Source organism: Bison bison, unplaced genomic scaffold (assembly GCF_000754665.1).
Source record: "Bison bison bison isolate TAMUID 2011002044 unplaced genomic scaffold, Bison_UMD1.0 scf7180017864460, whole genome shotgun sequence".
NCBI lineage: Eukaryota > Metazoa > Chordata > Mammalia > Artiodactyla > Bovidae > Bison > Bison bison.
In genome coordinates, this window is record NW_011495022.1 from 2,233,781 (window position 1) to 2,260,711 (window position 26,931).

The 26,931-nt window shown below is 39.5% G+C and overlaps 1 protein-coding gene across 1 annotated transcript in view; it reads left to right on the plus strand.

The window, feature by feature from the left end:
- Positions 1-26,931, plus strand: part of TTN (titin) — a 275,334-nt gene that overhangs the window by 173,746 nt on the left and 74,657 nt on the right. The window contains 48 exon segments of the mRNA XM_010859754.1: positions 1,105-1,228; positions 1,942-2,208; positions 4,053-4,150; positions 5,104-5,272; positions 5,362-5,628; positions 5,730-5,996; positions 6,086-6,364; positions 6,456-6,864; positions 6,971-7,095; positions 7,200-7,466; positions 8,207-8,476; positions 8,567-8,869; positions 8,968-9,270; positions 9,543-9,730; positions 9,821-9,935; positions 10,042-10,326; positions 10,417-10,568; positions 11,260-11,407; positions 11,690-11,867; positions 12,159-12,280; positions 12,375-12,662; positions 12,773-13,069; positions 13,191-13,377; positions 13,835-13,950; positions 14,042-14,341; positions 14,457-14,756; positions 14,851-14,956; positions 15,045-15,241; positions 15,325-15,630; positions 15,726-16,004; positions 16,548-16,847; positions 16,958-17,260; positions 17,591-17,953; positions 18,237-18,539; positions 18,670-18,969; positions 19,462-19,758; positions 19,862-20,146; positions 20,240-20,533; positions 21,603-21,902; positions 22,012-22,320; positions 22,409-22,599; positions 22,993-23,422; positions 25,041-25,349; positions 25,483-25,631; positions 25,718-25,750; positions 25,847-25,976; positions 26,066-26,365; positions 26,453-26,770. Coding sequence (XP_010858056.1) covers positions 1,105-1,228; positions 1,942-2,208; positions 4,053-4,150; positions 5,104-5,272; positions 5,362-5,628; positions 5,730-5,996; positions 6,086-6,364; positions 6,456-6,864; positions 6,971-7,095; positions 7,200-7,466; positions 8,207-8,476; positions 8,567-8,869; positions 8,968-9,270; positions 9,543-9,730; positions 9,821-9,935; positions 10,042-10,326; positions 10,417-10,568; positions 11,260-11,407; positions 11,690-11,867; positions 12,159-12,280; positions 12,375-12,662; positions 12,773-13,069; positions 13,191-13,377; positions 13,835-13,950; positions 14,042-14,341; positions 14,457-14,756; positions 14,851-14,956; positions 15,045-15,241; positions 15,325-15,630; positions 15,726-16,004; positions 16,548-16,847; positions 16,958-17,260; positions 17,591-17,953; positions 18,237-18,539; positions 18,670-18,969; positions 19,462-19,758; positions 19,862-20,146; positions 20,240-20,533; positions 21,603-21,902; positions 22,012-22,320; positions 22,409-22,599; positions 22,993-23,422; positions 25,041-25,349; positions 25,483-25,631; positions 25,718-25,750; positions 25,847-25,976; positions 26,066-26,365; positions 26,453-26,770 — 11,626 coding nt within the window.

The window sequence follows — 26,931 nt, forward strand, 5'->3', positions numbered from 1 at the left end:
TGTTTAATTGCTAATTTAATCACATTTGGTTTGCAAATAATTGCTAATTTAATCACATTTGGTTTGCAAAATAGTTGCTAAATAAATGGGAAGAATTCTAGTTCATTGCAAGGCAAACACCTTGCATTTAGAACATAAGGTTTACTTTCAGCTAACTATATGTGATCATTTTTCTCCCTTCCTTTCATGATTTAGCTATTATAAGTTCTTCCTTTATATATGTAAACCCAGTAGTAAAATGGAGTCATATATATATGTATACATATAAATACTTACACACATATAAATTCGCCAAGGCATTTCAACATAGAAGTCCTCCCTGTAATTATATAAAGGTAACTGCAAACTATACAAACCTAAAATGTCCTCAAAAGATTCCAAACTATTGGTTTAAATTATTTTCAAATACATATATGCTATACAAATTACTATAAAGCATTTTGGAAAGCACTATTTCAGACTCTTTACCTGAATGAACTAAATGTACCTACATATATGTGTATGTGTGTGTGTGTGTATAGAGAGAGACAGAGGAATGTTATTTCGTATATTCTTTTTTATTCCAGTTTTATTGATATATAATTGACATACAGCACTGTATAAGTTTAAAATGTACAGCATAATAATTTGGCTTATGTGTATCATGAAATGATTACCACAATGTTTTGTGAGCACTCATCTCATATTAAAGATAAAGCAAAAAATTTTGTCCTGTGGTTAAGAACTCTTAGGATTTACCTTCTTAACAACCTTCATATATAACATACAGCAATGTTAATTATATCTGTTATGTTGTAGTACATTACATCCCTAGTACTTATTTATCTTTAACAAGAATTTTCTACCTTTTGATCAGTTCATCCAATTAGCCTCTCCCCACCACCCCACCCAGCTAAACAAAGATCTGATCTCTTCTTCTATGAGTTTGTTGGGTTTTTTTGTTTTTGTTTTTGAACTATAATTGACCTATAACACTATATTAATTCCTGATACACAACATAGTGATTCTTATTTCTGTAGATTTCAAAATGATCACTGTGATAAATCTAGTTACCATTCATATATCCTTAAACTGAACTTTTTTTTTTCCCCCAAAAAAACTAGGTGGTTATGCGTTCAGAAGGAAGAGTTCATACACTTACTTTGAGGGATGTAAAATTAGAAGATGCTGGAGAAGTCCAACTAGTAGCAAAAGATTTCAAAACGCAAGCCAAACTCTTTGTGAAAGGTAATAATCACACAGCTTATTTGTTTAAAAACATGTATAATACAGAGTTTCATAAATAATGCCAACTCTTAACTATCTGTATATGATAAGTACCACCTGGTGGTCAGACAGTAAAGTGTCTGCCTGCAATGTGGGAGACTTGGGTTCAATCCCGAGGAGGAGATGACAACCCACTCCAGTACTCTTGCCTGGAAAATTCCATGGACGGAGGAGCCTGGGAGGCTTACATACAATCCATGGGGTCACAAAGAGTCAGACATGACTGAGTGACTTCACTTCACTTTACTTCACAGATCTCTCAAATCCACCGAATATCAGAAAGGCTAATTTTACTTTTTGGCCTAACAAAATTAGACCAAAGTTTAACTTAAAAAAAAAAAGCCAAACTTGGCTAGAATAGGTTTCACTGCCTTTTTCCATCCCACTGTTTTTATTGCATTCAGTAAACAGTTGGAGGAAATCTCATTATCAGTGGGTACCTATCACTCTCTTAACCAAGAGTTGGCTATTATTTCCTTGTTGTTTCATATTCTTTGCTTTTCCTCTGTATATAAAAATAATGATGAAACATCATTATTAGAGGAAAACATCCAGGTGGAATCAAAACTTACAAATGAAACTTAAAAACAGAAAAGCCCTCGAGATACAAGAGGAGAATTGAGGAGGTGCTGAAACTCTTGGAGAAGTTTGGCTAATTAGTATGATTCTTTCAGAACCCCCAGTTGAATTCACTAAGCCTCTTGAGGACCAGACGGTCGAAGAGGAAGCCACAGCGGTATTGGAGTGTGAAGTATCCCGAGAAAATGCTAAGGTGAAATGGTTCAAAAACGGGACAGAAATTCTCAAAAGCAAGAAGTATGAGATTGTTGCCGATGGTAGAGTCAGAAAACTTATTATACACGGCTGTACCCCAGAGGATATTAAGACATACACTTGTGACGCTAAGGATTTTAAGACTTCTTGTAACCTGAATGTCGTGCGTAAGTATTCTTCTTACACAGGACTTTTCACTTGTAACTCTTTGATAACAACAACAAAACCACTTTTTGCATGCCCTTCTTGGCCTAACTGCATTTCTTGGAGACTTACATTATTGGTACTAATGTAACATGATCTTTTATGTGTTTAAAAAAAGAACTGTCCTTCTGCTATATCTGGTCTGAGAAAGGCAGAGTGATCACTTTTTGCTATGCTTCTCACTGAGTAATGAGCAGATGTGCTCTTTGCCTATGTGGAGTAAGCCTACTGCAGGAATATCCCAATACAGATAAGGACAATTTAAACTTAAAAAGACAAGAAGGGAGTCAGAAAAAAAAAAAAAAAGGAAAGGAAATGAAAACAAGTTCCACTTGGAAGGAAAATGAATTCTCAGGTGTGAGAAACCACTAGAAAATGAGCTTGAAACTTCAGTTTGAAAAGGAGCACCCCAGAGGTCTGCTGTAGTGTGATAAAACCCATTCACATAAAGCTGTCTCTGAGAAGAAGAACGGAAAAGAAGATGGAGTGGAGCCTGGATTGAGCCCTATAAGTGAAGAGAGCACTAATGGTTTTTACCCTTATTTCTTTCTCTGGTGGAAAATATAACATCTTTTTTTCAAAATGCCACGTGCTGGCTCATTTTTTTCATTCATTCATTGGTTGAGCAGTAACTTTTTTAGAGTGTCTTTATTTTTGTGTAGTATTTGCTATTTACTCACCTTAAGATATGTGGGCACCCCCCACACACACCCCTACCATGCCTAATCCATCAAGCTTACTTTCTGCACTCTGCAAACTAGGGTAGTCCCTGCCCTAGCATGGAAAACAGTTTTATTTTTAAAGAATCAAGCCCATTTTTTAATTCTTGTGTGGAATTAGAAAACAATACACTTGCTGTTTGGTTTAGTTGCTTCCCATCTGTTAACAGTTCGTAATGGCTTTGATTGTGCTTCCGTGCATCTTAGTCAGTTTCATTCTTTCCACATTGTGGTTGCTCTACTTTCACTTAAGACAGAATAGCTTCTTGGGTCACCTTCTTCTCTGTCCTCTACTTTGTCTCCACTCCAAGAAGGCTCAGCTACAATGAGCATATCTTCAAGCCTATTAGCCAGCACTTGTGTCCCAGAATCTCACTGATCAAGAAAGGTCATCTTGGGAAGGACTCACAAAGAGCCCTGGAAAAAGGAAGGACATGTTGGCAGCTCTTCAATCCTATAAATCCACCAACTTAATTCTGGAGATAAATAAAACTATAAATATATATATATATATATAAAAGAATCACCCCCTCCCACTCAAAGCTTGTTGCTTAGTTGCACTAATGAACTTTATGCCTTATATTTGACTTATTTGAAGCTGACACACCAAAAAAGCTGAACGTATATGATTTCAATTGCAGACTTATGCCTCTTAGCTATAGACAAGACTGGCCATAGCTCTCCAAGCTGTACTACAATTGAATTCTTCTAATTTCTCAAAGATTATTCTGCCTGCCTTAAATAAGATAATGATTCTTTGCTACTGGTATTTTCTTTGACAATATCAACTTTCAACTCTGGAGAAGTATCAATGAAGATTTTTCCTTCCAGCTATCATTCAGAAGAACTAAGCTGGTAATAGGAAGAATTAGTTGGGCATATAATATGCTACATAATTTTATAAAAACTACAGAGATGTGTAAAATGCAAAGCATCACAACTGAATGGCAGCTCCAAGTGACTTGCAAATCAGTGGTAGCCTAATATGAAAAAGCCTGCAAAAGACTCACTTTTTCTTAATATGCACTATAGTAATGTCAGAATGAATTTCTAGAAACCTCATTTTGAATTCTGACCTTCTCTTACAGCTCCTCATGTGGAATTCTTAAGACCACTCACTGACCTTCGAGTTAAAGAAAAAGAAATGGCCCGATTTGAGTGTGAAATTTCCCGAGAAAACGCCAAGGTCTGTGATTGTGTGTTTGCTAACTTGTGTTCGCCAGTAAATTTGTTTACTTTTGGTCAGCCAAAATGAGAAGAAAAAAATAAAGTGAACCAAACCTATCTCTAATCATTTTACTTTTAGATTAATGGTTCTTTCTCTCGTATGACAAACATACTTGATTTAATTGTTCTCTTAGTAGTATTCACTTGCTATTACTTAAAAAACGCTGGATTTACAATCAGGGCATTTAGATATAATTAACTTGAACCATAGGAGAGAGATTTTTCTTAAGTTAAAAACAATCAAATATCAGCAATGTCCTATCTCTCAACTAAATACTCCTGGTAGCCATTAACTACCATGCTATGCTATGCTATGCTAAGTCGCTTCAGTCGTGTCTGACTCTGTGCGACCCCAGAGACAGCAGCCCACCAGGCTCCCCCGTCCCTGGGATTCTCCAGGCAAGAACACTGGAGTGGCTTGCCATTTCCTTCTCCAGTGCATGAAAGGGAAAAGGGAAAGTGAAGTCGCTCAGTCGTGTCCGACTCCTAGCGATCCCATGGACTACAGCCTACCAGGCTCTTCCATCCATGGGATTTTCCAGGCAAGAGTACTGGAGTGGGGTGCCATTGCCTTCTCTGTTAACTACCATAGGAGAGTCAACTTGAAGTCTCAGTTTACACATTTGGAAAACAAAGGAGTTGGTCTGCATGAAATCCAAAGCCCTCTATGACTCCACACTTATATGATCCCATTATTTTTAATACCTGATAGCAGTGTCACAGCTGTTCACATAATTGTGAAGTTTGTTCTTGTTTTGGGGGGTTTGGTTATATTTATCACTTTAGTTCATCTTAATAATATAAAGTCTTACTGACTGCTTTTAGAAGAGCTTAGGATCATAGTTCCTCTCAAGGACATACATGTGAAGGAATAAGAAAACTGATAAAGGTATTTGTTTATCTTAAATAAAGGTTCATTGGTTTAAAGATGGTGCTGAAATTAAAAAGGGCAAAAAATACGACATCATATCTAAGGGAGCAGTCCGCATTCTTGTTATCAACAAATGTCTACTGGATGATGAAGCAGAATATTCCTGTGAAGTACGGACAGCAAGAACTTCTGGCATGCTGACAGTTCTGGGTAAGAGTGAAGCCTTTCTCTGCAGAAGTATATGTGTTGGGGGAAAAAAACTCCAGTTTAATTCATTTTTTAAAAAATTCTTCTTGCAGAAGAAGAAGCTGTCTTTACAAAAAATCTTGCCAACATTGAGGTTAGTGAAACAGACACTGTAAAACTGGTTTGTGAGGTCTCCAAGCCTGGAGCAGAAGTGACTTGGTACAAAGGGGATGAAGAGATCATTGAAACAGGAAGATACGAAATACTTACTGATGGACGAAAGAGAATCCTGATCATTCAGAATGCTCACCTGGAAGATGCTGGCAACTATAACTGCCGACTCCCAAGTTCTCGAACTGATGGCAAAGTCAAAGTTCATGGTAAGAAAATTACAGTGAATGCTATTTTAAGAAAATCATGCTTGTTGCATTCAAGGTAGAAATGCTAAAGTTTTCAATATCTTGCAACTTTTTCTTTCCAGAACTTGCTGCTGAATTTATCTCAAAGCCTCAAAACCTTGAAATACTTGAAGGAGAAAAGGCTGAATTTGTCTGCTCTATATCAAAGGAAAACTTTGAAGTCCAGTGGAAGAGAGATGATAAGACTCTTGAATCTGGAGATAAATATGATGTCATTGCTGATGGCAAAAAGAGGGTTCTAGTTGTGAAAGACGCCACATTACAAGATATGGGCACTTATGTAGTCATGGTTGGGGCCGCCAGAGCAGCAGCTCACTTGACTGTAATTGGTAAGTGCGTTTGTGCTTCTTGAATTTACTTACATTTGCATCTACCACTTTGGTCCTTCATACTATAAAGTCTTGCTGATTGCTTTCAGAAAAACTCAGGATTATAGTTCCTCTGAAGGACACCCGTGTGAAGGAACAACAAGAAGTCGTCTTTAACTGTGAGGTCAACACCGAAGGTGCCAAAGCCAAATGGTTCAGAAATGACGAAGCCATATTTGATAGTTCGAAATACATTATTCTCCAAAAAGACCTGGTCTACACTCTCAGAATTAGAAACGCGCAATTAGATGATCAAGCCAACTATAATGTGTCTCTGACCAATCACAGAGGTGAAAATGTTAAGAGTGCAGCCAATCTAATAGTAGAAGGTAAGTCACTTATTTGACATCAGAGATTTTAAAAATCAGTTTCTATTATGAGAACAACTAAAATCCACATTCTTCTTCTCCTTTCCAACAGAGGAAGATCTTAGGATCATTGAGCCTCTTAAAGATATTGAAACAATGGAGAAGAAATCTGTCACATTCTGGTGTAAGGTGAACCGGCTCAACGTCACATTGAAATGGACCAAAAATGGAGAAGAAGTGGCTTTTGACAACCGTGTCTTATATAGAATTGACAAATATAAGCACTCTCTAATCATTAAAGATTGTGGCTTCCCAGATGAGGGTGAATATGTTGTCACTGCGGGACAAGATAAATCTGTTGCTGAGCTTCTCATCATAGAAGCCCCTACAGAATTTGTGGAACACCTTGAAGACCAGACGGTCACTGAGTTTGACGATGCCGTCTTCTCCTGCCAGCTTTCCAGAGAGAAAGCAAATGTAAAATGGTACAGAAATGGGAGAGAAATTAAAGAAGGCAAAAAGTATGTGAGAACATCTCAATCTCTTCTTGGCTATATACACATATACATGTTTGGCAATATAGTGGTCCTTATGAAAGCTAACCAATAATTCAATCTCTTCTTTTAGATACAAATTTGAAAAAGATGGCAGTATACATAGACTCATTATAAAAGACTGCAGGCTGGATGATGAATGTGAATATGCTTGTGGAGTAGACGACAGGAAGTCTCGAGCTAGACTTTTTGTGGAAGGTACATATTAAATGAAAGGACGATGTTTAATATTAGCACCAGTCTTCAAATGTTGTTAATCCCAATACAAACATGTTTGTATTTGTTTCACATTTTCTTTTCAGAAATCCCTGTTGAGATCATCAGACCTCCCCAAGACATCCTTGAAGCCCCTGGTGCTGATGTTGTCTTTTTAGCTGAGCTCAACAAAGATAAGGTGGAAGTCCAGTGGCTCAAAAACAACATGATTATCGTCCAGGGTGACAAACACCAGATGATGAGTGAAGGAAAGATACACAGGCTACAGATTTGCGACATCAAGCCCCGTGACCAGGGCGAATACAGGTTTATTGCCAAAGACAAAGAAGCCAGAGCTAAGCTTGAACTGGCAGGTAAGTCCCTTTCTTGTATCTTCAGATAGCCTTCTAAGACTACAGATACTGTGCTGGTTTCAGACTTCATAGTTGTGCGACCCTTTTATTCCTAAGCCCTGTCCACATGTTAACTATTCTTATTCCTCTTACCACCAAGACCCTTGCTCTTTACTTGCCAAAACCCAGCACAGTTCCTGGCATGTGGCAGCTGTTCATTAACTCCTAGAATTAACCTATTGCCCTGTGAGTCTCCCCAGCAAACCCAGGCCTAGAGCCAGCCCTATTCTTTTGTACTTTCCAAGTCCCTGTGGGGCCCCTTAGGTCTGTTCTTATTCTGACCCAGGCTTCTAAGACATCCCTGTAGGCTGACATTTTGAAAAAGCCATTAATACACCTCTTGTACATAACAACAAGTTTGTCTGATTTATCTTGAACTAAGTATGAGGTGCCTACTCTGTATAAAACAAAAAGCATGTTTTATGCACTACATTTAGGCCTGATATTAGTAACAGCAAAGAATGGAGATTTTATGGTTTCACATCATCCTTAATCCTCTGTTCTTCAGAGTCTGATAATTTGTCAAGTAAGCTGTTGAGAACGCAAAGTCAGCTAGTGTTCTCTCCACTGTGAAGTTACTGTGATATGCTTCCAAGGTTATGTAACTAGTATTTGCTGATGAATGCATAGTAAAACAGCTAGGGCATCTCTGGGCTACAATAAAGCACTCCAGAACATTCACATGTGATTTTTCTCACTAGCTGCACCTAAAATCAAGACAGCTGACCAAGACCTGGTGGTTGATGTTGGCCAGCCTCTGACGATGGTGGTGCCCTACGATGCCTACCCCAAAGCAGAAGCTGAGTGGTTTAAAGAAAATGAACCCCTGTCTTCAAAAACAGTTGATACCACAGCTGAACAAACTTCCTTCAGAATTTTTAAAGCCAAGAAAGAAGACAAAGGAAGGTATAAAGTTGTGCTTCAGAACAAACATGGAAAAGCAGAAGGATTCATCAATTTAAAAGTTATTGGTAAGCCCTTGAGTCACTTGGACTTTACTGGCAACGCACAACTAAAAATGTGATAATACACTAAAAAAAAATTGTATATGTGAATTTCAGATGTTCCCGGGCCAGTACGTAACTTAGAAGTGACAGAGACATTTGATGGTGAAGTGAGCCTTGCTTGGGAAGAACCACTAACTGATGGTGGAAGCAAAATCATAGGTTATGTTGTCGAAAGACGTGACATCAAGAGAAAGACGTGGGTTCTGGCCACTGACCGTGCAGACAGCTGTGAGTTTACTGTCACTGGTCTACAGAAAGGAGGAGTTGAGTACCTGTTCCGTGTGAGTGCAAGGAACAGAGTTGGCACTGGTGAACCAGTGGAGACTGACAGTCCTGTAGAAGCGAGGAGTAAATATGGTAAGAAGACTTTTTTAAGTCGATTGTAAAGTAGCTCATCTCTGCTTTTATCCCTGAGATAACTGAAAGCCCATGTTTTCTTCTGTGATGAAATGCAGATGTTCCAGGCCCTCCTCTGAATGTAACGATCACTGATGTGAACAGATTTGGTGTCTCTCTGACATGGGAGCCACCCGAGTACGATGGAGGTGCTGAGATCACAAACTACGTCATTGAATTAAGGGACAAGACTTCCATCAGGTGGGAAACTGCCATGACAGTGAGAGCCGAAGACCTGTCCGCAACTGTCACTGACGTGGTGGAAGGACAAGAGTATAGCTTCCGGGTCAGGGCCCAGAACCGAATTGGGGTTGGAAAACCAAGTGCAGCCACACCTTTCGTCAAAGTTGCTGATCCGATTGGTAAGTTCATCAAAAAAGGAGAAATAAGTACTCCACTAAATCAAGAAACTAAGCCTATCAATTAAAAGTTAATGCAAAGCACATCAGAGAAATTTGAACAAAATTGTAGAAACGCAGACTATGCCTGCTTTTATCCAGTGACTACGGGGATGATTGAAATGATGACTGCATTGTCTTAATAAATCTGTCACTGAACTAAATGGTGGGTTTCCCAGGTGGCACTAGTGGTAAAAGAATTAAATGGCATACTCCAATTCTTTCTTCCAATCCAGAGAGACCAAGTCCTCCTGTGAACCTAAATGCCTCAGATCAGACTCAGTCCTCAGTTCAGCTCACATGGGAACCTCCTCTGAAAGATGGAGGAGGCCCAATTTTGGGCTATATAATTGAACGATGTGAAGAAGGAAAAGACAATTGGATTCGTTGCAATAAGAAACTTGTCCCTGAACTGACTTACAAGGTAGGGCATGTGTATCTAACATAAATAGTTTATGATTGTAGACTTAAATGTATATATATATTTTTTACAATTATTGTTTCCTAATTTTAGGTTACTGGATTACAAAAAGGAAATAAGTATTTATATCGCGTATCTGCAGAAAATGAAGCTGGTGTTTCAGATCCATCTGAAATTCTTGGTCCTCTAACTGCTGATGATGCTGATGGTAAATGGATATTTCATTGTTAGATTTGGGAACAGCACGTAGCTTCTTTAGGGGTATAGGGATTTAAATATAGTATTGGAAAGTCATTAATTTTTCTCTTTGGTAGCTGAACCAACAATGGATTTGAGTGCATTTAAAGATGGTCTGGAAGTTATTGTGCCAAATCCCATCAAGATCCTGGTTCCAAGTACAGGCTATCCAAGGCCCACTGCTACCTGGTCTTTTGGAGATAAAGTACTAGAAGCAGGGGACCGGGTGAAAATGAAAACCCTGTCTGCCTACGCCGAGCTTGTCATCTCTCCAAGTGAACGTCCAGACAAGGGCATTTACACGCTGAAGTTAGAAAATCGTGCAAAGGCAATTTCTGGGGAGATTGATGTCAATGTAATTGGTAAGGAACTAACCTTTTATCATATAAGGTGATTTGACAGTACTAATATTGGTTCAAGCTATTAATGATTCTGACTGAATTTTTTTTCAGCTCGCCCAAGTGCACCCAGAGAACTGAAATTTGGTGATATAACCAAGGACTCAGTACATTTGACTTGGGAGCCACCAGAAGACGATGGAGGAAGTCCATTAACTGGATATGTTATTGAAAAGCGTGAAGTCAGCCGGAAAACATGGACTAAAGTAAGTTTTGAGCAGCAACGCACCAACTCCAGAAAAGAGAATGGAGGAAATCCTGAGATGCCTTGCAAAGTTAAATGTTTTTACCTTTACACTGCTGAAAAAGTACCTCAATCTTTTTTAAAATGTGTTGATGCTAATGCTTCCTGAGGTAGTTCAACCAAGGTATGGTGTAATTGCCTCTTTCTATGAGCTTTACCAGATCTTTTTCAACTAGGTTTGTTAAAAAAAAAATAAAGCAAAACCTACTTATTTACTTAGTACCAGATTAGTATCCAGTATGTCCTTTTAAAAGGGCTATAAGCCATTCTAAGGACACTAAGTACTAAATTAACTCTCTGGTTGTCATACCTCTCACTCCACTAGATAACCTTAGTTGGCCTAACTGCCCTTTTCTCTCCCCAGTTTATACCATTACTTTCCTTTAACCTTGATTTATCATATTTCTACTGGCCAAGCTGGTAGAAAGAATCAACACCTTATTTGCCAACTTTTTAATACATATAAATTATGAAACAATTCCACCTTATATTAAGGGTCAGATATTATTTTGCATCTTTCTTTGCAACTTTTTCCTTAATATGAAATTAACACAGTCATCCTTAGCATTTAAAACTCTGCTCGTGAAAAAACCTTTTGACTTGGGCAGAGAGTTTTTGGAAAACAACTAATTAATTGTATTGCTTTGTCCCAGGTTATAGACTCTGTGACTGACCTAGAATTCACAGTTCCTGATCTTCTTCAAGGAAAAGAATATTTATTTAAAGTCTGTGCTTGTAACAAGTGTGGCCCCGGAGAACCCGCATATGTTGATGAACCTGTAAATATGTCAGCTCCTGCAAGTGAGTACATCCTTGATAATTTCTTACCTAACCTCTTGTTACCTGTTTTTGTTTTTATTTTTCACTTATTTATTTTTTGGCCACACTTGTGTGGCTTATGGGATTGAACCTAGGTTATAGCAGTAAAAATGTGGAGTCCTAACCCTGGACGACCAGGGAATTCACACCTGTTTTTGCTTTAGACCTGGAGTTGAAGTTATGAGGGAAAGACACAGGTTGGCAACAGAGAGATTTCATAGATGGTCTATCTAAGACTGACGCTATCTCTTTAAAACGCTATAGCGGTACCTGACCCACCAGAGAATGTTAAGTGGAGAGATCGAACAGCCAAGAGCATCTTCCTAACATGGGACCCACCTAAGCACGATGGTGGTTCACGCATCAAAGGGTATATAGTTGAAAAATGTCCACGTGGTTCTGATCGATGGGTCGCCTGTGGAGAACCAGTGGCAGACACAAAGTAAGTGTTTAAATTATTTGACATAAGAGTAAATATTTACTCTTACTACATGAGCTTTATTTTGGAAAGTCTAAATGTTAAGTTTAGAACTTCTTTGGTGTGCCTAATTTGTTAAAAGTGCTGCTGAAGTTACCCTTTAATCAAGATTTTTATTAATTAAAATACTGATGCAATCCAGAATTAAAGGATAGTATTATACCAGGGGTATTAATTTTGGAAATATTATGAATACTACATCATGGGACAGATGAAATGCCTTAAAGTAAAACATCCTCCTTTGTTTCCTGACAGAATGGAAGTGACAGGTCTTGAGGAAGGCCAGTGGTATGCCTACCGTGTGAAGGCCTTGAACAGGCTAGGAGCCAGCAAGCCAAGCAAACCCACAGAAGAAATCCAGGCTATAGACACACAGGGTACTCACTTTAGGTTTTTGCTTTGTTAGCCAAGACTTCTGACTTTAACTCCACCTGAACTTGCTAACATCTTAAATAATCTTTTCCAATTTAGAGGCTCCAGAAATTTTCCTGGATGTGAAGCTCCTCGCAGGTATCACTGTAAAAGCAGGAACTAAGATTGAACTTCCTGCCACTGTAACCGGCAAACCTGAACCTAAAATAACCTGGACAAAGGCTGACATGCTTCTGAAACAGGACAAAAGAATCACCATTGAAAACGTTCCTAAAAAATCCACAGTGACGATCATGGATAGTAAGAGAAGTGACACCGGCAGGTACATCATCGAGGCTGTGAACGTCTGTGGTCGGGCCACCGCCGTGGTAGAAGTGAACGTCTTAGGTGAGGGAGGTGCTCGTTTTAAAAATGAGCAAACTCATTCTAGCTACTTTTGAAAATAAAACATGATTTAAAAATGTGGTTTTTTTCTGAGTGTGTAATGCCATCCACAGATAAACCCGGACCCCCAGCTGCTTTTGACATCACAGACGTGACCAACGAGTCGTGTCTTCTCACATGGAACCCACCACGTGATGATGGTGGATCTAAAATCACAAATTATGTTGTGGAGAGAAGAGCCACTGACAGTGATATGTGGCACAAGCTCTCATCAACTGTCAAGGATACCAAGTTCAAGGCAACCAAGTTAACACCCAATAAAGAATACATCTTTAGAGTTGCTGCAGAAAACATGTATGGTGTTGGTGAGCCAGTCCAGGCCACTCCAATAACAGCCAAGTTTCAGTTTGGTAAGTTTCTCATTAACCAGTTAGTTTAAAGGGAAAAAAAAAGGATACTTATGTTAAATGTATATTTAGTTGTCATATTTATATAAAGGCTATATAACCCATACAATTATCCTGTCTATAGATCCACCTGGACCTCCAACTCGCCTAGAACCTTCTGATATCACTAAAGATGCAGTGACCCTCACGTGGTGTGAGCCAGATGACGATGGTGGCAGCCCCATCACTGGATACTGGGTTGAAAGATTAGATCCTGAAAGTGATAAATGGGTTAGATGCAATAAGATGCCAATAAAGGACACAACATACAGGTACGCCCAAGCTCTCTATCACAGTGTTAAAACAGCAGTGTATACAAATTTTCATTCTTTAGCATTCCTTTTGAATATATCTGATTATATATCACTATAAAAATTTTAATTATTTTTACTTATCTTTTCTGTTACCACATAATTTCAAAAAAGACATAAATTCCATTGAAGGACACAGTTCATAATTTCTTACCATAAAATATCAACTTTATGGAAGTTCCAAAGTGTTTGGTCCTCCAGTATATTAATGATTATTATTATAGATATTATAATTAGATTGGTACATGTGACCAAATCTTGTGTGTGACCATGAAAAGGCAATTTTTAATTTATATTGAAATATTTTCATTTAAATTGCCAAACCAATTTTTAAATAAATTACCTTCTTCTATGTGAAATAAATAGAATTTTCTGCTTTTCATCATGGTATTCAACTCATACTTTGTTCCTAATTCAGAGTGAAAGGTCTCACAAATAAGAAAAAGTACCGATTCCGTGTGCTGGCTGAAAATCTTGCTGGACCTGGAAAACCAAGCAAATCAACTGAGCCAATCTTAATAAAGGATGCCATAGGTATGATTCATTTATTTTCTGTGATTGTTTTGAAGCTTATATTAATTCCTTTGACAAACCTAAATAATGATTTCATTTCATTGGCTTGCAGACCCTCCATGGCCCCCTGGAAAACCAGTTGTGAAAGATATAGGCAGAACATCATTGATGTTGAACTGGACAAAGCCAGAACATGATGGAGGGGCAAAGATAGATTCTTATGTCATTGAAATGCTAAAGACTGGCACGGAGGACTGGGTCCGAGTGGCTGAAGGGGTTCCCACCACCCAGCATTTGCTCCCAGGTCTCATGGAAGGGCAGGAATACTCATTTCGAGTTAGAGCCGTGAACAAGGCCGGGGAAAGTGAGCCCAGTGAGCCCAGCGACCCTGTGCTTTGCCGGGAGAAGCTCTGTAAGTCACTTTTGATTGTTTCATCTTTGCTATCTGGGTTCTTAGTGACTACTAGAAATTTTAGTGAAGACTGAATATTGGACAATAAGAAATGGACTATTTTTTTTTCCTTCAGATCCCCCATCACCACCTCGCTGGCTTGAAGTGATCAATATTACAAAAAATACAGCAGACCTAAAGTGGACAGTTCCTGAGAAAGACGGTGGGTCGCCCATTACCAACTACATTGTGGAAAAGCGAGATGTGCGACGGAAAGGCTGGCAGACAGTGGACACGACCGTAAAGGATACCAAGTGCACAGTGACCCCGCTGACGGAGGGCTCCTTATACGTGTTCCGAGTTGCTGCAGAAAACGCCATAGGCCAGAGTGACTACTGTGAAGTTGAGGACTCTGTCCTGGCCAAAGACACCTTTAGTATGCTCTCTAACTTCATTTTTGTGATACCATTTTATAGTAGATTGTCACTTTTCTCTCTGGTGTTTCTAACCAATGAAAATGTTGCTTTCAGCCACGCCTGGACCACCCTATGCTCTGGCAGTGGTTGATGTGACGAAACGACACGTTGACCTTAAGTGGGAACCACCTAAAAATGATGGTGGAAGACCAATACAGAGGTAGGACCTTAATTAACTCATAAAGAAGAAATTACATCTGGCTGAAGAGTCTTTATTAGTGTTAACAAAATGCTTGTTGTTTCAATAGATATGTCATTGAGAAGAAAGAAAAATTAGGTACCCGTTGGGTGAAAGCTGGAAAGACCTCAGGACCTGACTGTCACTTTAGAGTAACTGATGTCATTGAAGGAACAGAGGTCCAGTTTCAGGTTCGGGCAGAGAATGAGGCTGGAGTTGGTCACCCTAGTGAACCAACAGAAATCCTGAAAATTGAAGATCCAACAAGTAAGTAGTGCTGATTTTACAAAGGATATTGTCCAGAGTCTGATGATGAGATTATGGATGTAAACATTTCACTGTCTTTTAAGGTCCTCCTTCACCTCCTCTTGACCTGCATGTTACTGATGCTGGGAGAAAGCACATTGCCATTGCTTGGAAACCTCCAGAGAAAAATGGTGGAAGTCCTATTATAGGATACCATGTTGAAATGTGTCCAGTAGGCACTGAGAAATGGATGCGAGTTAATTCTCGCCCAATAAAAGACTTGAAATTCAAGGTTGAAGAAGGTGTTGTGCCCGACAAGGAGTATGTGCTGAGAGTGAGAGCTGTCAATGCTGTTGGAGTCAGTGAGCCATCTGAAATCTCTGAAAACGTGGTTGCCAAAGACCCAGACTGTAAGAACACAGTTTCTTTTTACAATTAATAAAGCAAACTTTACTCCTGCATTGCATTTTGACATACGATTTTTTTTTCCCCTTTTGGATTACAGGCAGGCCAACAATTGATCTGGAGACTCACGACATTGTTGTCGTTGAAGGTGAAAAGTTAAGCATTCCTGTTCCCTTCAGAGCTGTCCCAGTTCCAACTGTTAGTTGGCATAAAGATGGCAAAGAAGTGAAAGCAAGTGACAGATTAACCATGAAGAACGATCACATCTCTGCACACCTCGAAGTTCCCAAGAGTGTCCGTGCCGATGCTGGCATTTACACCATTACCCTAGAGAATAAGCTTGGCTCAGCAACCGCCTCAATCAATGTCAAAGTCATAGGTAATCATTCTTTGATGAAATACCAGGCACGCTTTACGTGTTGGGAAGATTGGTTAACTCTGCAGTGCTAGTAGAAATGGCTTCATGAATTGACTATTTGTAAACTAAATGTCCTTTCAGATTATTTCTTACCATATGAGAAGCAAAGCAATTCTAAAATGAAATTGCTAAACTCTAATTGCATTTGTTTACTTCTGTTGTAATTATTTGCATATGAAATAGCAATTTGAATAAGAGATATACCCAAAGAATGTTTAAATAACCAATATTCATTTATTAATTGTATTTTCAAGTTTTCATAGTGTTCTTAACCAGGGGTGGTGACATTTTCTGCCCCTTCCCCCAAACATGGTGGTGAATCGTGTTTGGAAATTTGGGAGGCCACTTTTGCTTGGAACAAAACTAAGAGGGAGCTACCGACACTTAATAGTTCAGAGTCAAGGATGCTAAATGGCCTACCGTGTCCTACACAGAGAAAGTGTGTGCTCTTAATACCGAGCCTTTTCAGGTTATAATAATAATTATCATTTTGATTTTTAATAGGCCTACCTGGGCCATGCAGAGATCTTAAAGCAAGTGACGTGACCAAGAGTTCTTGTAAATTAACTTGGGAACCTCCAGAATATGATGGTGGAAGCCCAATTCTTCATTATGTCCTGGAACGCAGAGAAGCTGGGAGGAGGACGTACATACCAGTCATGTCTGGTGAGAACAAACTGTCTTGGACTGTCAAGGATCTCATACCAAATGGCGAATACTTCTTCCGTGTTAAAGCTGTCAACAAGATTGGTGGAGGCGAATATATTGAACTGAAAAATCCAGTCATTGCTCAAGATCCAAAGCGTAAGTTTGGGTGTGAACATCATAAAGCTAGGAGTTGTGTTTTTTTGTTGTTTTGTTTTTTTAAGATGGGTTTCCCTATATTAACATAAGGTTTTATTCTTGTACTCCAGAACCCCCTGATCCACCTGTAGATGTTGAGGTACATAATCCTACAGCTGAGGCAATGACTATTACATGGAAGCCACCTTTGTATGACGGAGGAAGCAAGATAATGGGTTACATCATAGAGAAGATTGCTAAAGGTGAAGAGAGATGGAAGAGATGCAACGAACACCTGGTCCCAGTCCTGACCTACACAGCCAAAGGCCTTGAAGAGGGAAAGGAATACCAGTTCCGTGTGCGAGCAGAAAATGCTGCTGGTATCAGCGAACCCTCTCGGGCCACTCCTCCAACCAAAGCTGTGGATCCTATTGGTAAGTCGTGTTTAATGGGTGTGCCATCTTCCCATCATGAAAGAAATGAGAATAATGTTCCGTCAGACAGGGCTTCCCAGGTGGCTCAGATGGTAAAGTGTCTGCCTGCAATGCAGGAGACCCGGGTTCGGTCCCTAGATCAGGAAGATCCCCTGGAGAAGGAAATGGCAATCCACTCCAGTATTCTTGCCTGGAAAATTCCATGGACGGAGGAGCCTGGTAGGCTACAGACCACGGGGTCGCAAAGAGTCGGACACAGCTGAGTGACTTCACTTCACTTCAGACATTTCCATCAGAACTGAAAACAATTATTGCTTTTAATCATTACAGATGCCCCGAAAGTCATTATGAAAACAAGCCTAGAAGTCAGAAGAGGTGATGAAATAGCACTTGATGCAATTATTTCTGGGTCACCTTACCCAACAATTACATGGCTAAAGGATGAAAGTATTATCACACCAGAGGAGATTAAGAAGCGGGTAGAACCCTTGGTTAGGAGAAGGAGGGGTGAAGTTCAAGAAGAACAACCGTTTGTCCTGCCTCTGACACAGCGTCTGAGTATCGACAATAGTAGAAAAGGAGAATCTCAGCTCCGTGTCCGAGACTCTGTCCGACCCGATCATGGCCTATTTATGATCAAAGCTGAAAATGACCATGGTATTGCAAAAGCTCCATGTACCGTCTGTGTGCTAGGTAAGTAGATAAAACTACACTTTCCAATGGAAGAAAGTTAATATAAGAGTTCGTGGGGGCAGTTAAAAGAAGTGGGAAATAGCTTCAGTCAGGTGTCCTCATTCCCTTTTTCTTCTGGCTTCGTCAAAGAAAACTGATGCTGTTATTCATTAGCTAATGTGATATGAAGACAGATGTAGGAAAAACAGAAGTTGACGTCACTGAAGCACATTCAACATTTACATTTTCCGTTGCGAGCAGTGCTACAAAAATTTTTAACCACTTCTCTCTTTTAAAATATCAGATATACCAGGACCACCAATCAACTTTGTATTTGAAGATATGAGAAAGACTTCAGTCCTCTGTAAATGGGAGCCACCCCTTGATGATGGTGGCAGTGAAATTTTAAACTACACTTTAGAAAAGAAAGACAAGACAAAACCTGACTCAGAATGGATGGTTGTCACCTCAACGCTTAGGCACTGCAAATATTCAGTGACAAAGCTGATTGAAGGAAAAGAGTACCTCTTCCGTGTGAGAGCTGAAAACAGGTTTGGGCCTGGACCACCGTGTGTTTCAAAGCCATTTATGGCTAAAGATCCATTTGGTAAGGTTCTTTAGCATCTAAACTTTGCCTTTTTATCATATGTTGCTATACATTATCCCAGCTTATAAACTTGAATTTTTATGTCATACTAGGGAATTAGTTCAAACTTGCCTTTTTTAATTTTAATCAGAACCACCGGATGCGCCTGACAAGCCCATTGTGGAAGACGTCACCAGTAACAGTATGCTAGTGACATGGAATGAACCAAAAGATAACGGAAGCCCCATCTTGGGTTACTGGCTTGAAAAACGTGAGGTGAACAGCACACACTGGTCTCGTGTGAACCGAAACCTTCTGAATTCTTTGAAGACCAAGGTAGACGGCCTACTAGAAGGACTCACCTATGTCTTTAGAGTATGTGCTGAAAATGCAGCTGGACCTGGAAAGTTCAGTCCCCCCTCAGACCCCAAGACAGCACAAGATCCAATCTGTAAGTAATTCCTTAAGAGGAAAGAGGGTATAGTGTGGTCACTATAATTAACACTACTGTTTGCTGCTACTGTTAATTTCTAGTTTTCAAGTTTTGTATGCTTGAAAGTTGTTAAGAGAGTAGATCTTAAATGCTACCAAATAGTGGTATTTATGTGAGGGAATGGTGGTGTTAACTAACATTTCTGAGGTAATCATTCTGTAATATATACATATATCAACTCATCACGCTGTACACCTAAAACTTACATACGTTATATGTCAGTAACACCTCAGAGCTGGAAAACAGACTAAATACTAGCAGTAACTACAGATATATGTTGAGGTTGCAGTGTAAAATTATAAACATTTGTATATATACCTTAAAAGTTTCACAGAGCAATATTTACCCACATTGCATGTAACATATGTGGGGGGAAATGGGCTAGCATAAGCTACTGCGCATTTTCAAACCATCAGCGGGTTTTGATTTCTGTGTGTGCATTCATTCTAGCTCCACCTGGGCCACCCGTCCCCAGAGTCACTGACACAAGTTCCACAACGATTGAACTGGCCTGGGAGCCCCCAGCTTTCAACGGTGGTGGGGAAATTGTTGGCTACTATGTCTATAAGCAGCTGGTTGGCACAAATGAATGGTCCCGCTGCACAGAGAAGATGATCAAGCCCCGTGAGTACACGGTCAGAGAAATCCGAGAGGGTGCCGATTACAAACTTCGAGTGACTGCCGTCAACGTTGCAGGCGAAGGGCCGCCTGGAGAAACAGAACCTGTTACTGTGGCTGAACCACAAGGTACTTAACCAGGGACCTGAATAAGATGATGGATATTTTCCCAGGATGAGATTTTTCCTCCCCATCTTTCTGGAGCTAATGTAGGACTGTTCTCTTTCAACAGAGCCTCCAACTGTGGAACTAGATGTTTCTGTCAAGGGTGGAATACAGATTATGGCTGGGAAGACTCTCAGAATTCCAGCTGTGGTGACTGGGCGTCCAGTGCCAACCAAAGTGTGGACCATTGAAGAAGGCGAGCTGGATAAAGACCGTGTTGAAATAGAGAACGTTGGAACCAAGTCTGAGTTAATTATCAAGAATGCATTGAGAAAAGACCATGGCAGATATGTGATTACAGCTACCAATAGCTGTGGTTCCAAATTTGCAGCAGCCCGGGTAGAAGTTTTTGGTAAGAAATGTTAACGTGGATTTCCATAAGATTTTCCCTAAGCAATACTATCTTACTGCATTGATTTTCTGTTGTTACTGTTTTATTTTTCAGATGTCCCTGGCCCCGTTCTTGACTTGAAACCTGTTGTAACAAACAGAAAAATGTGTCTGCTTAACTGGTCTGATCCAGAAGATGATGGAGGAAGTGAAATCACAGGCTTCATTATTGAAAGAAAGGATGCTAAGATGCACACTTGGAGACAACCCATAGAGACTGAGAGATCTAAATGTGACATCACAGGTCTCCTTGAGGGACAAGAATATATGTTCCGTGTGATTGCCAAGAACAAGTTTGGCTGTGGCCCTCCTGTTGAAATAGGACCAATTCTTGCAGTTGACCCACTAGGTAAGAGAGAAAGTTTTGTGTTTATAAAGTGAGTATTGATTGCTTGTAGTTACGTCATTTATGTATGGAGTTTTATGGCTTCAAACTCCCAATAGTCTCCAGATTTATATTTGGAGTAATGAGAAAGGTAAAAACCAAATAACTACAAGCAACTGTAAGGATGCCATATTTACTGTAATTTCAATGTAATTTTGGGCATGGTTTTATGTGCTGAAAAACTTAAATCATTGGAGCCTAGCACAAATGAAAAAACCAAAGGAAATCCCCTTGGCTGGTATGAACAAATATGAAGCCCTAATACTGCACACAGCTGGTAATGCCTGCTGACGTCCCATTCTAGACAGCAAAGTCTTTGTGGTTCCACAAGAGACAGAGGAATTATTCCTCCTCCAACACCACCCAAAAAAAGAGACAAAATTACCTTCTCACTGTAACAGCCCATCTCAAAATGTCTGCTGCAGTTAAGTTGTGCCAGAAAAAACAGAACAGAGTTGGACTTAGACAGTAAAGCTCTGCTTCTGGTTGTAATAATAGTCAAGAATGGATTGGGTCTAGTTTCGCCATTCTGAGCTTATTCTTTCTATCTTATCCTTCAGTACACAAAATTACAGCAGCATCACTTAAATTCTCTTTCCAGCCCTAAACCAACACTTGAGGCAACATGGTTCAAAGTGTATTCAGTAGACATATCCATTTTCTGTTAATGAGACAGGAATACTTTGCTCTCAGCTAGTCATTCAAAGCAAAATTTCACAGACAGCCCTCCTAGGTCATTAAAATTAGCTTTCTCAGTGACAGAGGTAAAATATGTAAAATGCTAAATATAAAAAAGCATACATGCACCTCAATTTATTTTTAATCAATAATCTTGACTATAGAGTTTACTAAAAAAAAAAATTCTGCCTATATGAATGCCTGTAATTTTGGTAATTGAGATATTTTGAGGATTTTAAAGACATGTAACATTATGCCAATAGAAACCTATTTTTCATGTAATTTGGAGTGAAATGTGACTTCATACATGAATATTTGTCTCATTCTTGTCATTTCAACCTACCTCTGGTTAAAGGTCCTCCAACATCTCCTGAGAGGCTCACATATACAGAAAGGACCAAGTCCACCATCACCCTCGACTGGAAAGAGCCCCGCAGTAACGGCGGCTGCCCCATCCAAGGCTACATCATTGAGAAACGGCGTCATGACAAACCTGACTTTGAACGAGTTAACAAGCACCTCTGCCCAACCACATCTTTTCTTGTTGAAGATCTCGATGAACACCAGATGTATGAGTTCCGTGTCAAGGCCGTCAATGAGATTGGTGAAAGTGAACCATCCCTGCCTCTTAATGTGGTCATACAAGATGACGAAGGTGTGGCATCTAAACATAACGGCCATTTGAATGCACTTTATCTCACAGGCTGTGTAAACATCTTTATGACTGTGCTGTTTTTTTCCCCCATGTTCCCTTCTCTTTGCAGTGCCTCCAACTATTAAGTTGCGCCTGTCTGTTCGCGGAGACACCATCAAAGTTAAGGCAGGAGAGCCTGTTAACATTCCCGCAGATGTGACAGGCCTTCCGATGCCTAAGATTGAGTGGTCCAAGAATGAAACTGTGATTGAGAAACCCACCGATGCACTTAAGATAACTAAGGAAGAAGTTTCCCGCAGTGAGGCAAAGACTGAGCTTAGCATTCCCAAAGCAACTCGGGAGGACAAAGGCACTTACACAGTGACTGCTTCTAATCGCCTTGGTTCAGTGTTCCGAAATGTCCATGTGGAAGTATATGGTAAGCGATACTCTTTCTTATAAAAGAATGAACTCCAGCATCTGTTTAAGAATTTCCTTCTCAATCTCCTCCATGGGTTCCTTTTCAGATCGTCCGTCCCCACCAAGAAATCTTGCTGTTACTGACATTAAAGCTGAATCTTGCTACCTAACATGGGATGCCCCTCTAGACAATGGTGGCAGTGAGATCACCCATTACATCATTGACAAGCGCGACGCAAGCAGGAAGAGAGCTGAATGGGAAGAAGTTACCAACAGTGCTGTAGAGAGGAGATACGGGGTAAACTGTTCTAAGTATTTTCTTATGCACATTAAAAGGACTTGAGTCTGAATAAACACCATTCTGGCATGACCTTGGAATTTAATGATTAAACTTAAAACACCACACAAAAATCCTTAGTTTTTAGCACCTTGCACATAAGGCCCCTTAGTAATTTCTGTTTGATATACAGATTCTCTTTTACTTGAGAGACAAATTATTAGGTTCAATAAATGTACACATTCTCATTTTAAAAGACTTTCTCCACATGTGAGTGTATGTACTCAGATAATTGTGTCTATAGATTTATTTCTTTTTACAGTCTTCCCCTACTAAATGACTTGAATATTAAATCAAGTGAAAATCAACATAAGTATGTGGTTTTTAAGAAATTATTATTCATTTGATTTCTAGATCTGGAAACTTATCCCCAATGGTCAGTATGAGTTCCGAGTTAGGGCAGTGAATAAATATGGAATCAGTGATGAATGCAAATCAGATAAAGTGGTCATTCAAGATCCTTACCGCACTCCTGGACCTCCGGGAAAACCAAAAGTTCTGGAGCGCACCAAAGGGTCGATGCTAGTGAGCTGGACTCCTCCTCTGGACAACGGCGGCTCTCCAATTACTGGTTACTGGCTGGAGAAGAGAGAAGAGGGAGGTGCCTACTGGTCACGTGTTAGCCGAGCACCAATAACCAAAGTGGGCTTGAAAGGCGTGGAATTTAATGTTCCCCGTTTGATTGAAGGTGTTAAATACCAGTTCAGAGCAATGGCAATAAACGCTGCAGGAGTTGGCCCTCCCAGTGAACCATCAGACCCAGAAGTTGCAGGAGATCCCATATGTAAGTATGCTTCCATCTCTGGAATATATCAAGGACAAAGCCACTAAATAGATAATTCTGCTCTTAAATTCTTGTATTTATTCTATGCCAAGTTATTTTATTTATTAAAATTAAAAGTTTCATACTTATGTAGACTGTCAAAAGTATATATGTATGTGTGTATATCCATATATACAACTGCTGCTGCTGCTGCTAAGTCGCTTCAGTCGTGTCCGACTGTGCTACCCCATAGACGGCAGCCCACCAGGCTTCCCGTCCCTGGGATTCTCCAGGCAAGAACACTGGAGTGGGTTGCCATTTCCTTCTCCAATGCATGAAAGTGAAAAGTGAAAGTTGAAGCCACTCAGTTGTGTCCGACTCTAGCGACCCCATGGACTGCAGCCTACTAGGCCCCTCCATCCATGGGATTTTCTAGGCAAAAGTACTGGAGTGGGGTGCCATTGCCTTCTCCGATACACACACTAAGCACACATATCTAATACGTATTAGATATATATACACATATATATATACACACACATATATATACATGTGTATGCATACACGTAGAGAAACTCATATGGTTTTTAAACACTTAGATTAAACCTAGTATTGTATGAGGAATCACAATAATAAAGACCCTGGACTATATAGCTCCTCTTTGCTCCCATACTTAAACCTCCGCCTCTTTAATCAGCTACTGTGGAAATTATCTCCCTGACCAAACAGACCTTCCAGTAGGAGTTTAACAAAAACAAAAGGTTGTTAAATTTTCAATAATACATTGAAACAAAGATGTAAGATCTTCAAGCATAGTCTGTGAAGTCTGTCAAATAAAAAGCAATTCTGAAAGATCTATAAGCATATCAGTTCAAAAATTAAAATACTGTGGCCTTAATGATTAATACCATGTGTTGTAATGTATAGATTTTCTGTGGAAAAAATTCAGTTATTTGTAAAAAAGACTTAAAATAATCTAAGTCCTATACGGAGCATATATAAAAAATGAATTATTCATTCTGCAAGCTAGTATTAAATATATGCTATGTGTAAAGAACTGTCTTAAGTGCTGGAAAGACCTATCATTAAAATTTCCATAATTGTAAAGCACTGTCAGAAATATAATGGATTGTTATGTGATTAGGGACAGGGTCAATATCTACAATACAAGGCATTAAAAATCAGTTTGTGTTCAAAAGTTTACAGCTAATGATGAAGTCATTTTTTAATTTTATGGTAGGTTATATTAAGTTTTTAGTATAGAATATTGCAGAATCTCTTCAAAGAGATCTCAAAAGTAAAATAGCTTTTCACCAATCGTGTAAATAGAATAATAATCTATCAAGCGCTATCCAGTAGTCTTTCTACTCCCGGTTAGTTGTTTGCAGAATAATAATCTATCAAGCACTAGCCAGTAGTCTTTCTACTCCTGGTTAGTTGTTTGCTTTCTTTGTTTTAGCATTAATGCTAAATGAAAATAGACTTTCTTATATTTCTCTTCTCTAGAAGGTAATTTATTCCTTTGGCATTCCTATTTTAATATTTTAAAAATAAAATATGATCAGGCATAGTAAAATATTCTTACAGTACATAAATCTAGCATCTCATCAGCTTCACATTTTGATTTTTTTTTTTTTAGATCCACCTGGGGCACCTTCTCGCCCAGAAGTCAAAGATAAAACAAAGTCAAGCATCACGCTAGCATGGAAACCTCCAGCCAAAGATGGTGGCAGTCCAATCAAAGGATACATTGTAGAAATGCAAGAAGAAGGTACTACAGACTGGAAAAGCGTAAATGAACCAGACAAACTTCTACCCACCTGTGAATGTGTGGTGCCAAACTTGAAAGAGCTCAAAAAGTACAGATTCAGAGTGAAAGCTGTCAATGAAGCCGGTGAATCTGAACCAAGTGATACAACTGGAGAGATTCCTGCCACTGACATTCAAGGTACTAGTCCTTAATCCATTTTTGTATTCATCTTTTGATCTTATTATGAAATTGATTCATGTGCCGAAGATGTGTCAATTACTTTTTTGAAAAAGGTGAGCTAAATCCTGTTATATTATCCATGGTATTACAGAGGTACCAGAAGTTTTCATTGACATTGGAGCACAAGACTGTCTGATTTGTCAAGCTGGCACACAGATTAGGATTCCTGCCGTCATTAAGGGGCGCCCAACACCAAAATCATCTTGGGAATTTGATGGAAAGGCAAAGAAGGCAATGAAGGTAAGTAAATTATAATTCTCTGCATCTCCCACGGAATGACTCTAAGGAATACTTACACTATAACTGATTATCTTATTTTCTAATAGGATGGGGTTCATGATATACCTGAAGATGCACAGGTAAGAAAAAAGAAAATTGAAATGATCTCAGAATCTGATTGACTTCAATACTGCTATTATTTCATTCATTGTATGACTACTGCTTTCTTTGTACAGCTGGAGACTGCTGAAAATTCATCAGTAATTATTATTCCGGAATGTAAACGATCTCATTCAGGCAAATACAGCATCACAGCCAAGAATAAAGCAGGACAAAAGACTGCAAATTGCAGAGTTAAAGTCATGGGTAAGAAAGGCTTTAAAAGTTATTATAGAATAAGAACAAATTATTTTAAACAAGATAGCACTGTTTACATTGTGATTTGCATCCAACAGATGTACCAGGGCCACCCAAAGATCTGAAAGTCAGTGACATCACAAGGGGCAGTTGCAGACTTTCATGGAAGATGCCAGATGACGACGGAGGAGACAGGATCAAAGGCTATGTTATTGAGAAGAGGACTATTGACGGAAAAGCTTGGACTAAAGTCAATCCCAACTGTGTAAGCACCTCATTTGTCGTCCCGGACCTCATCGCCGGACAGGAATATTTCTTCCGCGTGCGGGCAGAAAACCGTTTTGGTGTTGGTGCTCCCGCGGAAACGATTCAGAGGACCACTGCCAGAGACCCAATATGTAAGTTTTTAAGTCAAAGATTAAATTAGCTTCCTAATTGAAACCTGAAATGTATTGTTGTAAACGATTCATACTTTATTTTTAAAGATCCTCCTGATCCCCCTATTAAACTGAAGATTGGCCTTGTAACAAAGAACACCGTACACCTGTCATGGAAACCCCCAAAGAATGACGGGGGCTCCCCTGTCACCCACTATATTGTTGAGTGCCTTGCATGGGATCCTACTGGGACAAAGAAAGAAGCATGGAGACAGTGCAATAAGCGTGACGTGGAAGAACTGGAATTTACCGTGGAAGACCTCATCGAGGGTGGGGAATACGAATTCAGAGTCAAAGCCGTCAATGCTGCAGGAGTCAGCAAACCTTCAGCCACTGTTGGCCCCGTGATCGTCAAAGACCAGACATGTACGTACCAACATGTGATTGGAGAAGGTCCTCTTTATGGATGCCTTCCTAGATACTCAAAAATCCAAAATAAAAAGATGTGTCTGTGCATTGGAAGCTCCCATGGGTTGAGTCTGGACACGGGCCTGTTACCTAAACACTGAACTCCCACAGAATTATCA